Source organism: Copidosoma floridanum, unplaced genomic scaffold, assembly GCF_036245765.1.
Source record: "Copidosoma floridanum isolate Cflo_tuat_1 unplaced genomic scaffold, Cflo_Japanese_pri ptg000030l, whole genome shotgun sequence".
NCBI lineage: Eukaryota > Metazoa > Arthropoda > Insecta > Hymenoptera > Encyrtidae > Copidosoma > Copidosoma floridanum.
Genome location: NW_028321907.1, coordinates 16,357,136 through 16,372,053, shown reverse-complemented (window position 1 = coordinate 16,372,053; position 14,918 = coordinate 16,357,136). Strand labels below are relative to the sequence as shown.

Sequence of the window (14,918 nt, the reverse complement as noted above, 5' to 3'; positions counted from 1 at the left end):
TCAGCTAAACTACGCTTTGTACCTCAGCGCAATTGTATTTTCGGATATGTGGCACCATACATTTGGTCCACTTTACCCCGTGAAAGTATAGTACGAGTCATATCGCTGGTGTTTTTACATGCTGTACATGATTATTTAGGCTCGCGATGATGTTTTTTAAACAAAAGTGAAGATAAATAAGCTTTTAGGCCACTTCTGAGGTTGATAAGTTGTATCAGTTTATAGGAATCATGCCCTGGAGATCCTCTTATTTTGCTCACAAGAAGATAGCCGCAAGGCCAACCACATTGTATAGCTTCGCTGCCACCCAATCTACCGCCCATCGTGCACTCTAATTATACTCGCTGTGGATATCTGTTAATTTTTTTTTTTTTTTTTTTTTTTTTTTACCTTAAATCAGCAACTAGTCAACAAAGCAATACATTTACGTTTGTGACGAGGTAAAAATTAAATAAAAAAAGCTGTTTAACTGTAGCAAAAATACTAATCAGTAGCACGAAATGAGTGAATAGTTGTAAGCTTTTAGAAAATCTATTGATCGTGAGACGCACGGACAAGAGTATAGTATATACTATCAGCACAAGTTTGCTGTTTTTACCAGCATGAAAAATGCAATCCATCAGTAGACTTGTCGTTTCTCCAATGGTCCCAAGTAAATATATCCACAAGCAAGTAAGTGCAGTGAAAGTGAAAGTATGATTGCACCGAATCGCTGGTGCCTACTACATACTTTTGCTCGGTATATATCCTTCGCGTCTGTACAACAGCAGCTGCAGTCCGTTCGAATATACCTATGTGCAAGGTGTATACACGCCTCCCGAGTGATTTCTATCTGGCTTATTGGGCAACGAATTGTAAAATTTTACATTTCTCGGCCACGATTGTACACATGCACCTCGATGATAACACGACAGTGTCTTGAGCACTGAAGAGATTCAATATGTCAAATATCGCTTACAATTTTTTTTTTTTTTTTTTTTTTTTTTTTTTTTTTTTTTTTTTTTTAATACCCAATCGGCGGTGTTTTTAACTTTACGTCAAGTGCACTTACACATGTTGTATTGTTTCTTGTTGTTCCAATGTTCATCACTTGTACACTTTGCTTGCGATACGACAATCGTGAACACGAAAATTAATTGTAATACATGCGTGTGTGCATACGAGCCAAAAGTGCCAATTGCCATTATTGTCATTTACGATTTTTAAAAGTGTTGAGAAAAAAAAATCGTGATGTCTCTCAACAGTATCGAGTGGAAGATATTGAAGGTGTTCGGGTCACTCGAATATCGCTGCGAACTGCTTTTATCCGTGACCCGAGCGCCCCAAACGTGGAGTACACTCCCTCCGTGCACTATATATATAAAAAAAAAAAAAAAATTTAATCATATTAACAATCGTAGCTGATAGTACAAGTAGACGTAGAAAAGCCGTGCTGCCACGCGGCTCTTTTCAAAACAAGACAACACGTGCGCAGCGTCCGTACACCACTTTCGCTGGAGCCGAGAGAACGCGTGCTCCTATTTGAGTTTGGAGAACCTGTTCCGACCAATATAAATCAACGGAGCGAGTGCCATGTAGCTATTACAGCCGGCGTATTTTTTTTTCCTCCCCCCCCCTCTGTCGTTTGACAAAAACGCGAGTCATTTTTGCACGCGCGTGTAACGTACACGGCTAATAAAGTACTCATGATAACTTGGGAGGGATATAGTGCACGTACAACGAGAAACTTGACGCTTTCACTGGAGGTGCATTTTTTGCCCCAGTTAATAAAATTGTTATGGTTCATTTGGTCTTATCAATCGGGGAACAGATATGAAAAAACCCCGTAAATTTATGTATACCAATTCAACGCGCAGTAGTAGACCTAGTCGCACAGCTACTTATACACGACGCAGATTTTTTTTTTTTCCCTAAGACACTTAAAGTGAAAGCGCGTACGTGTTTATTGTGTATACACCCGCATGATTTTACGTGACCGATGCTGCTATAAAACTGATGTGATAAATTAAATCGCGCATACAATGCGTAAGAAGGGATTGAGCATGTATCCAGAGAAAAATCGTTATACCGAGCACGTATGCTAAAAAGGTCAGCTCGTTTTTTCGTTGAATCCTATACTTTTTTTTGTTAAGTCAGAAAATAATTTTTATTACACTGGAGTTGAACAAACGCCGATTTTAAATCACAAAGTCAATCGAGAAAATAACACACGACCCCTTACGTATAGAAAAAGAAGAAAACCAGTAGTTCCAGCTACAATGTGAGTTATTTAATTCGAAAAAAGAAAAAGAAAAAGATGTTTTTTTTGGTCAGCTAGAAAAATCTCGCAGGCGCGTAACGCCGCTATTACAGGCTAATTTCTCGAGCGTGCAATAATCATTAATCACGGGAGGAAGCGGGTGCCCACTGCAGCTTCCCGCGACACCCTCCGCGGAAGAGGAGGGAAAAGAGAGACGCGGAGTAGGAGAGGTGGCCCAGTGACGCGTCAAAATGCTATCATCCGTACAAGCCCCAATTCGATTTCACTTTTTTTTTTGCCCACACCTCTGATGCGGGATGATCGAGGTCCCCCCCGTACCCAATCCTTTTTTCCTGTCCAAGGAACATGTTGGTGGCTGATCAATTAAAATAAGGTTCGCTCGAGTTATCTTACACTGTAACTACCGAACTTGTATTTGCGGATAAAATATACGACTTGATTTAAATTCTTTTCTTTTCTTTTTTTTTTGTTAATCACTAGCCATGATTAATTACTTTATCTTACACGTACCGTTACCAAATTAAACATGTCGAGCAGGAAAGGTTGTCAACACGTGGGTGTTGCTGCAAAGTTCTTGCCAGGGACAAGGAAAATAATACAGCGTCATTTTTCGGACAGATGCACACGTCGTACTGTACATGGCATTTCCGTTTCCTGTTTACGATGACAAAGGCGGCCTTCACGTAAGATCGACAAGTTGGTAAACGCGAAAATCCTATACGGATTAGGCGAACTCGAGTACAAAAGTGAGATGGTCGTCCAGGATAGACTATAGTGAGAGCTCTATCGTTTCGAATCAACCATCTGAGAGAGGAGATGTAAGAAATAGGGATATTGTAGAAGAAACGAGCTGACCAACAACAGTTGCCAGGGTCTACCGGCTAAGCCCTCGAAGAAAAAAAAAAAAAGATAAAGAAAAAGTGGAGAGGAGGTGAAAAAAGAGAAGAAGGTTCATAGAAGAGATGGGGGCTCGCTAGCTCCAGGTATGTAAAAGCATATAGGTGCATTGCACAAAGGCCAATCATAGAATAGCAACGAAGAAAGGAGATGGTGAGAGAGAGGAAAGAGGGAAAAAAGAAGAGTGAAACCCAATAGAGTGAGAGTACGTGTGCGGGTATATTATATAGGGACTCGCGGTGAGGGAAACAGGTTTTACGCATTCTTTTCAAACTTGATGCTGCTGTGTTGCACTCAACATCGCTATATAATATAGATTTGCCGGTGGGGCGCTTCGTCTACTACTGCTATTACTGCTGCTGCTGCAACCACTATTATTGCCACTACTATTATCATCGGCGAGGATGTACTTGTGTATATGTATATGTATATATATATATACACACCTTCCTCCTCTTCATCACTTTTATGTATGGCAGCATCAGTTGGAACAACCTAAGGCGAGAGAAATCGAAAGCGCGAAGATGGAAGCTTATGGTTGCAGGTATACGCAACTATCCTGGGATGCATCTTTGGCTGAACTTACATACTTGTTTGATCATTTTTATCACAGAAGAAAAGAAAAAGCTATGATGCTGTGTTGGTTCATGGAACATTGGATGTAATGACAACAAATGTTATATACTTTGTTCTCAGGAATTACTAATTCGTGACGTGTGGCTGTTTATATTTTTTATTGGGTGTATACTGAGAGCTGAAGTAGGGTCGTAGGTTTAAAGGTTAAGAAGGTTAGGTTCACACCGGGGATCCCCCCAATTCTATGATATTTCGGTGTCTTTTTTTTTTTTTTTTTAGTACGTTTTGTTGTAGTGAGTACTAGTTTTGTGGTGATTACATTTAGAACTATCGATGGATCTTTATCGAGGTTCTTGTGAGCAATTACAATTTTCATTTTGGTTTTTTCGTACTTTGCAATGGTTACCAAATTAATAATCTTGACCTCACGATAAATATCAAAATGAACTCTTTTGTTTCTTCCAAGCCGTTATTTCTCTCAAACAGTCAAACAAGTGAAAAGTCATTATCACACGTAAAAATCCAAACGACGAGACAATCTCGGGAGTTGGCAAGTGCGCGTCGAGTGACGAGTAAGTAAGAGAGACACTCGAAGAATAAGTGCAGGAGTGCGTAGTTTGTCTTTTGAGATGCACTCCAGAGTCCAGGTTTAGCTCCTCTAGTCTGAGCATAGGTCTGCGACGGAAGCAATTGTCGGTTGGTCAATTGGAAGATGGATACCTACTTATGTCGCGCGCGTGCACTTGGGCTTGGCCCGGCCCTGAGCGCGAGTCAGTCGCCTCTTCTAACTATACCTACATCACATACATATGTATCAGGCAGTATAATTATAAATTCACAAGTACACGAAAAAAGAAAGAATATAAATGTTGTTATTTTATACGCAGCTGTTTATTCCCTCGAGCTATTTCATCTTCTCTTCTCGTATTGAGTAAGGGTCCAAGGTCAGGGTTGCATGTGCGCAGGGTCAGACAGCGACCTTGAGAATCGTATATCTTGAGAAAAAGAAAGGAAGGAAGGGAGAACGCGAACGCAAAGAAGGGAGGGAGAGAGAACTGAGCGCCAACTGGATCTCTGGTGTCTCCACGGATGGTGATAGTGGTTTTTGTATGCAGCGATGCAGAAGTGGGAACAATAATTTCATACATCAACCCCGAGGAAAGGGAAACAAAAATTTATTACAATTAAACAACAAATGTCAATAATAAACGTATAAGTTTAGACGCGTTGTTGCTTCGATGGTATTGAAGGTTGGGTAATTTGAAAATGATAAATAATTTAAAAATGGAATTGCGGTAAAATACATACATGAGCTCAGTTGTTGGTACGATAAGAATGCCTGATCGACAAAGGACGTACAAACATGTAATTTTCCGACTTTTTTCTATTTGTTCGGTACAAATAGGTGATGCAAAACTTTACAACTTTAAATTACAAGCTATAAAAAAAAAAAAAAATTCAGTTGAAAACAAAACGAAGCTTTCGGCCGAAGCTTCATTCCCAGACGAAAAGTGAAACCACGAAAATACAATACGCACACACGGGCCGCTCTCGTCTTTCACTTGGCGAAGGACACGAGTTTATAAAATCCACAAGGACACAATTTATTTACGACTCGGATAAACCAGTTAAACTCCACAACAGAAGATGATGGTGACAGGCATTTTTTTCATGTCCATTTAAATGCCCGTGTGCAGTGTAGAAAAATCCAACGAGAAAACCATAGCCCTGGAACCGCTCAGTGCATTGCCCAAATTCAAACTTGGCTAGCCCCAAGTCATTCAAGTTTTACTGCAGCAGCGACCATCCATCCAAGTACCTACTAACCACAGACATTTAGCGCTAACAATTGTGTATCTTACGAGTTCAACCCACTGCTAGTTATTGTTGCAATTAATAATAATTTATTTATTAATTTGCACGCGTGGATATTCAGAGCAATTCGGAAAGGGTTTTAAATAATTAGAGTTGCAAGGATTCGGTGTTGTAACAAGTCGACAAACTATAACGCGTTGGATCAATTCGCTCATGACTATTTTGTGGATGGAATCATGACTAAGGTGATAGAATACTACTTCGAACTTCCAACGACACAATTTTTAAATAAATACAATCGTATGTGATTATTTTTTTATGCAAATGTACATTTATTTTTTTATATCATTCACTAATGTCACAAATCATTGGTTGACATCACTGCAATACGTTAATTTCCCTTCAAACATAAAAGTAAGATTCAGTTTTAGAGTTTTTATACAATCAATTATAGGTAATGATTAATTGTTAAATCGAATCTGTTGTCACATCTACGTGGTTTAACGATACCAGGTAAACAATCTCTTATATTACATGCTTACGGAGTTTATGAAGCTTGGGTTTTTGAAATAAGGTTTTTGTGACTTTTGATTTTCTGTACCGAAATATTTGCATCACTATGTTACTGATATTCATCTGAAAGAGTCTTAAGTTATCCATTAACCATCTTCAGCACATTAAACAACCCCGAGAAAGTTAATAAGACTGTATTTCGTATAGTTTACTTTGTGGGGTGTTAGTTTATCGGTGAGACTATCAGAAAGTCTTTTTTTTATCCTAATAAGTGAAATAATTGACAATAGGAGGATAAGATGCACAAAAATGTTTATCACGAGTCGCTTGAATATTGCTTGAAAAAGTATAACTCACAGCAAGACTATTCAGTATTTGAGCTCTACCAGGCTCCATTTTGACTTGAAATATCGATGGGTACTCGCATGGAAGTGACACTGGCAATAATAATGTTACTTTTTTGAGATCCAACGAGGGAACAAAAAAAATATGAGACGCTATGTATATAATCCTGCTCTTCTCTTCATATTGTTTACGAATAAGTTGTGGTTGCGCTTATTTGTATAAATTATTTATGCATGAAAGTCATCAAATTTTTATTAATATTTGGATAGTAGGGTTCGAAAGTAAAACTTAATACATTGAGATACAAAAACAGATAATTTTTTATCATGAGAACTGCAACCATTGATGAAGGAAAAAAAAAAATTGCATATCCAAAAAACTGACCCTGAAAATGTTCGAGCAAGACGTCGCTTGAAGATTTGTTGCCAAGAGCCATGCAGGGAGCCAATTATTATCAAAAAATTCGACTGTGCTCTCACAAAGCCTCGAAAGTACTTAATCACGGATACGAGCAGTGGCTCCGATCAGTAAGCAAGTGGCCAACGTAAGCAGCGTACGGGTTGAGAAGTTTTTGCAATATAAAGGTAGGTGTGCATATTAAGAGTCTATATAATTTAGTTTTTTTTTCCTAACTGGCATACAATGGTCACCAACATTCACAACTTTGGATTTTTTCTGAGGTATTTTGTACGAATTGTAAAATTTTCTCTACTAGTGGATGTTTAATCGACTAAAAATAATTTCCGTTATTTTAATCGTTATGTATAGACAAGCGTCAAATCATAACAGTTAAACTAGAATATTTTTCTCTAGAAAAAAAATCAGTGTAAAAAGTCAAATTATTAAGTTACAATACAAAAAAAATAATAATAATTTTTTTCCAATCTCAGTAATTAGGTAAATGTCTGTAAATTATTGTCCCTTTAGTAAAAATTTTCCGGTTGCAACAATAATGTTTTTTACTGCATTATAATTTTAACGGATGAAAATTATTACCACCTTGTATTTATATTTTGTATAGTTTTAAAAATAATATTGTATAAAACATGTGTACGTGAGTTTTCAACACTAGTGTGGCCATCTTGACAGTAATAATTACCGCCTCTGTCGACAGCTTGAACAATCATTAAATGATATTCTTGTGCAATTAATTCTGCACTTTATCTTCTGATTACTAAAACCTCCGCATAAGGTTATTACTTGCGCTAAAAAAATGGCATGTCTGCTTATTAATGTGAAATATTATAAAAAAAATTTTTTTTCAGTTACTTTAAGAAATGCAATTCTAAGTGTACATTAAAAATTGACGCAAATGCATTAACAAAAATTTTTTTTAAGTATTATATATATGCATATATTATTTCAGTTGACACGTTAGAATAACAAACATGAAGGAGCAAAAAATGTATCTTTACTTAGTATTTTTCGCAACATTCGTCCTTGCTTCGAGCCACATGAGAGTACCGAGCTTCAGTGACTTGAAAGTCCCTAATGTTCTCGGTGAAAATCTTGCAAATATAGGAGACAAAATGCCTAAGTTGGACAGTAAAATCCCAAATATTTTTGGTAAAGATATTGGAAGCATAGCAGATGAGCTTCCTAAATTAGATACTAATCTCCCCAAAGTTGTTGACGAGAAGATTAAAAATGTGACACAGGCACTTCCTACGTTGGATATTAAACCCCCCAGTTTTCTCGGCAAAGACATATTCACCAAAGATGATAGATCGAACAAATTGGTAGCAGTAAGTTTGATATTTTATGTTGTAATTTTTTTGATACGGCATCAATCAGTTGCAAAATACAAGGTATTTTAGTTGACCTCCTCGTCAAACGAATTATCTTGAATAAAGATTCACGCATAGACAGTGGTATCTCGTTCACTTGGTATCGGTATTTCGGTATTTATGTCAAAAACCATCAATTATTATTTTTTTAAAAACATGTAAAAAATTATCCATTTCTTTGAAGACATTGAACAAAAAAATGAGGTATAACGTTTAAGAAAATATTTACTTTGAAATTAAGATCCAAACAAATTTCATTATTAGACAATTTGCAAATTATAAAGAAACAAATTTCTTCTCATAACGTGATTAAGTATATATATCTTCTTTGCGTGGCCCAATGAGCATACCCTATAGTTGGTATATGACTTTTTTTACAAAATAAAAACAATTGCAACCGATGGACCAGTTTTTCAAAAGTGTCGTTCGTTCGAAAAATACATTGCACTGGCAAAAAACAAGTCATCGATTTTATTATTTTTCCAGTCAGAACTGTTCAAAAAAGAAGGTTACACAGTTGAGGAACACGTAGTTGAAACCGAAGATGGTTACTTACTGACGATGCATCGGATACCAGGACCTCCCGGTGCACCAACTGTTTACATTCAACACGGCTTGCTAAGTAGTTCGGTGGATTTTATCGTCTCTGGGAAAAATAAGGCGCTCCGTAAGTAAACTTGCAGTAATGACCTTTACCCAATCGTTAATTATTTTACTTACCGTCTCACCAACGCAACGAAATGTTCGAATTTTTTATTTATTGTAGCATTTATCCTGGCCGATCTTGGTTATGACGTTTGGCTGGGAAACACACGTGGAAACACTTACTCTAAATCCCACAAAACTATTCCTCCTAATGATGTACGGTACTGGGATTTCAGGTAATTTTTCACTATTTTCAAAAATTACAGTGAAGACCACGACGTTTCCCATTGTATGAAACGTACTCTCTAAATTTGAAATAATGATAGTGCGTATTCGTGCACTGTAAAATAAAGGATTTTACCGTGAAATAGTGAATATTCACTATTTGAATCAGTTGGTTCACTTATTGTTCGTATACCACTCAAAATAATATGTATGGCTAGGGTTAAGATCGTTAATTGGATGACTGATAAATGTTTAGAATAAAAATTTATAAAATGTACATCGACTGGAAAAATCCCGCGACTTTCACTATTTCAAAATTAGTGAGTATACCTGTGCCAAAACAGCACAAAAAACTTTGCGGGTTGTTAGCGAGTCCTTGAAAAGAGATTCACTCGTTCTTGCAGTTGGCACGAAATGGGGATCTACGATTTGCCAGCATTAATATCATACGTAGTAAAACAAAAAGGTGGAAACATAACTTACATTGGCCACTCGATGGGAACAACGATGTTTTACGTCATGGCCATCGAGAGGCCGGATATAGCGTCGAACATCAGTCTCATGATCAGTTTGGCTCCAGTGGCATTTATGGAAAATCTCAAGAGCCCACTAAGATTGCTCGCGCCGTTTACAGATCAAGTGGAGGTACTTTGAAATAATCGAAGCGCGTGAGATCGCGGCCTCTGGTCTTTCGAGTTCGTGGGGAGAATAATCTCTAGATAAAATGAGAGAAAATTCAAGATACGAATACGAGCGACCGAAGGCGATCGAGTGAATGTCAAGTCAAAGGACAAACGTTGTTTTGCACGAACCAGTAGGGGCATCGTAAAATTTAATTAATTTTTTTTCACCCTTTTTACATACATTGATATTTACGTGTTTTATTGAGCTAATACTATTTGCAAACGGTGCACTTTGAAATCTGGTTTTTTTTTTTTCACAAGTGCGCCATGATGTTTGCTCTATGACACGACGTTTACTTCTTCTTACAGTATATTTAATCATAAACAAGTGCATTTTGATGGACGTTTATCGCCTTCTTATCACACTGAAACAAACATTTCTTTAATTCTCGAAAGTATTTATTAAAATATCTCCAAGTAAACAATTTCTGGAAATAATATAGTACTTGTATACTTTGAGAAAACACCCAGTTGAAACAAGAAAGTATTATTGCTTTAGAAAATGTCTTTAGTTTGTTTCAAGAGAATGTATCAACTTGAAACGTTCTCGTAAAAAATTTCTTTTGATTTTGAAAAATGTTTCTTTCAGTGCGCTTTATCGAACGAAAATTATATCATGTTCTAATCAAAGTGCACGTTTTGAGATAAAAATTAGTCGCTCCGAGGGTATTTCCCAATACAAAATGTATTAAATCATAAGGCTTTCAACAACTTTTTCCTACTGTTTTACACAGGCAATTTTCAATCTACTGGGAAAAGGAGAATTTTTACCACAAAGGAAAGTAACACAACATGTTGCCAAACTTTACTGCGGTATCGTTCCACTTGGAGATAAAGTTTGCGAAAACTCGTTGTTCCTCATAGCTGGATTCGACAGATCACAATTTAATTCTGTAAGCAACTGTTCATGCTAACTCAATGTTGGACCATGATTTATTTATTTAAAAAAAAAAAATATTTTGTACTGACGATTGTTTTCCTCGCAGACTCTCATGCCGACCATTCTCACGTATTCACCAGCTGGAGCGTCGACCAAGTCTATGATTCACTATGCCCAAGAAATTAATTCAGGGCGATTCCATCGTTTTGATTACGGTCCCGATGAAAACATGAAAAAGTACAACAGTTCAATACCACCTGACTATGATTTGTCAAAAATAAAAGTCCCGATGGCACTGTTTTGGGGAGTAAACGACTTACTGGCACACCCAACGGTAAGTCAGAAGGTGTCCTCGTAACATACGAGCACGATTGGAAATATGAAAAATAGTTATTATGCTTCACTATGTTTATTTTGTGGAAATATAACAATTACACTGTAAAAAAGTGTAAAATATTCGTATGCACTCGCGTGCCAATGTATGTGACTATGTTTTGAATAAGCATTCAGTTGAATTAGCTGGTAGAACATTTACAAAACTCGTGTTTCTTTTGATCAGCGCCAATTTATTTTTTCTTTTCAGGATGTAAATAGATTATTTGATGGTCTACCGAACAAAGTGATGAGTTACCAGGTTAAACATCCCAAATTTAGTCACATCGACTTTTTGTGGGCTGTTGATGCACCGTCACTACTTTACAAGGAAATTGTTGATCTTATAAAAAAATATTCCAAACCAACAACGTCGTCGGAATCTAACATAGTTCATTGAATTAAAAGTATAAATATGAAATTTAAACGTTAATTAGTAAGCTTTTGTCGTTGACAAAATGTCGTGACAGTAAAATAGTTTTGTAATATGAATATCAATTTGGTAAATAAACTATGTTACGACTGTCTGTTATAATAGTTTAAACGTGTTAACCAAAACTCAATGTCTTTTAATCAAAACGTCATTTTAACCTCTTTTTTAGGTGTCTCGCCCGGATTGTTTTCATTTCAGGTGATTTTTACCTTGCAATGTCACCGAAGGGATCACCTCGGAATAAATTATATAAAATTTATAAAATTTAAAGAAATAGTACATTACAAGCGCCTAGAAATATTCTCGTCCATTGATACAAATAATTAACAAGGTGGAGCATCTGTTTTGAGCAAGGCAAAGACAAATTAATCAAAAATCTCAAAGAATTCCACTTCTTTGGTACCATTTTTTTGCTGCGTATGGAGCAAAGTTAACTGGGCACGTGTATTCGCTGAGACAGTACAATCAACTACTATCGAATAATATTAGTTTTATCCATCATGTACTTGAATATTGGTTAAATTGAGTACCTATTGGTTGTGGTAACATTGGCAGGCATTAATCACGCTGGAATCACTTCGAGTATTTTTTTTTTCTTCAGGTGTAAGTACGGAGTAAATACCGCACAGAAATTCAAAGATGTTGGCCAGTTAACTATCATTTGTTAAAATGAAGATGGAAGCTGACGGTTGCACGTATATCCAGCTATTTACCTCAGAAGAAGAGAATGAGCTATTATGACTGGGTTTCCTGTGTTTTCTTAGAATTTATTCATTATCCCTTGACGTGAGGCTCAGTTTGCATATGAATTGGGTATACTGAGAGCTGAAGTAGGGTCGTACGTTAAGAAGGTTAGGTTCACACTGGGGATTCCCCCAATTCTCTGATATTTCGGTGTCTTTTTTTTTTAGTACGTTTTGTTGTAGTAAGTAAGGTAAAAGTACCGATGCTGGGACGATTTTTGGTAAAATTTCGTTTAAAAATTCATATAAAATCACATCTAGGAGACAACATGAACATTTAAATTGTTATTTATATATTTTGTGTTCCTACTTATCACACAATTTTTTTATAATTTTGTCTTAGCAAGAAATAATAATAATTAATAAAAACTTAATACGTCATGTTGTACCTAACGCGAAACAACATTGAAAATGCATGTCCCAATATAGTGGTACGCGATGTCCCAATGGTGAAACGTACATGTTATTTCAATGGAATCCATGTTTCACCAATGGGACATCTGAAATTAGAGGTTGTGTTTTGAGTTGTACGTATAATGAAACAGCTATTTTTAAAAACTTTTTTTTTTTATTGTAATGCAATTGAAAATAGATGATAAGTTTTATTGATATAATAAGACACCACTTTGAACATCTGAAATTAATTTATTTCATGACAAAATTCTTAAACGTTTATTAGTCATTGACTGTTCCACTATTGGGACAGAATAAAAAAGTGCGTCCCAGCATTGGTACTTTTACCTTACTAGTTTTGTGGTGATTACATTTAGAACTATCGATGGATCTTTATCGAGGTTCTTGTGAGCAATTACAATTTTCATTTTGGTTTTTTCGTACTTTGCAATAGTTACCAAATTAATAATCTTGACCTCACGATAAATATCAAAATGAACTGTTTTGTTTCTTCCAAGCCGTTATTTCTCTCAAATAGTCAAACAAGTGAAAAGTCATTATCACACGTAAAAATCCAAACGACGAGACAATCTCGCGAGTTGGCAAGTGCGCGTCGAGTGACGAGTAAGTAAGAGAGACACTCGAAGAATAAGTGCAGGAGTGCGTAGTTTGTCTTTTGAGATGCACTCCAGAGTCCAGGTTTAGCTCTTTCAGTCCCGGCGAATGTCGTCAAACAAAGTTTCTTTCGAGACGGAAGCAATTGTCGACCGGTCAATTGGAAGATACGCCGCGCGCGTATACACGCGTGGGCCCGGCCCTGAGCGCGAATCAGTCGCCCCAGCCTCGCTACCTACCCACATTATGCATGCGGTACATAAATACCTACGCGCGTATAATATACACCAGTGGAGAAGGAGACATATGAGCGTTGTTATTTCATGCACGTCTATTTGTTCCCTCGAGCTATTTCGTCTTCTTATCGCTGCTCTGTGTTGTGTGCTTGTGTTGCATTGGGTAAGGGTCCAAGGTCAGGGTTGCGTGTAAGCAGGGTCAGATCGCGACCTTGAAAATCGTATATCTCGAGAGAAAGAAAGAAAGGGAGAATGAGAATACATTGATGGGGGGAGGGGAACCTGAACGCACACTGGATCTCTGGTGTACTTATCTCTGCATTGGTTTTTGTGTACATTAGAGACATACGAATTCATTAATATTTGATTCGAAGGGAGGAAGATAAAAATTGATTTCCATCAAACATGACGTACGAACTATATAGCTTTAAAGATACATCATTTCGATTCAATCAATGGTTTGGCTTCCATTAATTAGGTGGCTTCAACAGTACGCTGTAATTCATTAATAATCTTATTTATGAAATAAAGTGACACAAGGACGTGTTTAATCGTCGATTGGGTGCAAAATGTTACGCAACAAACCTCATACACGTACTTACTGAATAAATAAAATACAACTGTTTAATTAGCTGTTTACGTACCTATCGTCAAACTACTAACTTATCATCACGATCATCATCATCATCATCAGCGCGACAATGCTATTATATATACCAACACTTAAACGTGCAAGTAAATTTTTTTTTTTTTTTTTTATTGACTTCGACAATTGCGCTAAAATACATGAGCTCAGTTGTTGGTACGATAAGAATGCCTGACCGACAAAGGACGTGCAAACATGTTATTTTCCGACTTTTTTCTATTTGTTCGGTACAAATAGTTGATGCAAAACTTTACAACTTTAAATTACAAGCTGTAAAAAAAAAAAAAAAAAAAAATTCATTTGAAAACAAAACGAAGCTTTCGGCCGAAGCTTCATTCCCAGACGAAAAGTGAAACCACGAAAATACAATACGCACACACGGGCCGCTCTCGTCTTTCACTTGGCGAAGGACGCGAGCATGTATATACACGGGGCAGCGCAAGTGCGCGATTCATTTACCGCGTGGACAAACCAGGTTAACCGCACGGGAGAAGAGAGGACGACGGCGACAAGCGTTTCCTCGTCTCCTTTCGGACGCACCAAGCGACACACGGGTTCATATAATACGCGTGATCTCTTTGTCTCCCATCCCTCCCCTGCGGAGTATGTTCCTGCACACGCGCGCCCCTTCGCTTCTTCCCCGTATCCTCGGCACGTACGGGCGGACAGGGAGGGCACGTTGAAGAATCGCTGGGCAAGAACGAACGGTCATATTGCGATCGGGAGAATCTTTTTTTTTTTTTTCCCCTCTTTCATTCTTATTTCCGCGGCACCGCAAGAGAAAGAAAAAGCGGACAAAAGGGGGGGGGGGCTGTCGGATGAAAAAAAAAAAATAAAAAAAAATAAAGAAAAAG

General features: G+C 37.2%; 1 protein-coding gene across 1 annotated transcript; it reads left to right on the top strand.

Annotated features, from left to right (window-relative positions):
* Nucleotides 1-7,794: 7,794 nt before the first annotated feature.
* On the top strand, nucleotides 7,795-11,398 carry LOC106639612 (lipase 3-like). The gene is made up of 7 exons (XM_014353308.2): nucleotides 7,795-8,151; nucleotides 8,680-8,860; nucleotides 8,960-9,074; nucleotides 9,468-9,708; nucleotides 10,481-10,639; nucleotides 10,733-10,960; nucleotides 11,210-11,398. The coding sequence occupies exons 1-7, from the start codon at nucleotides 7,795-7,797 to the stop codon at nucleotides 11,396-11,398; spliced, it is 1,470 nt and encodes a 489-aa protein (XP_014208794.2).
* The last annotated feature ends 3,520 nt before the right edge of the window (nucleotides 11,399-14,918 follow it).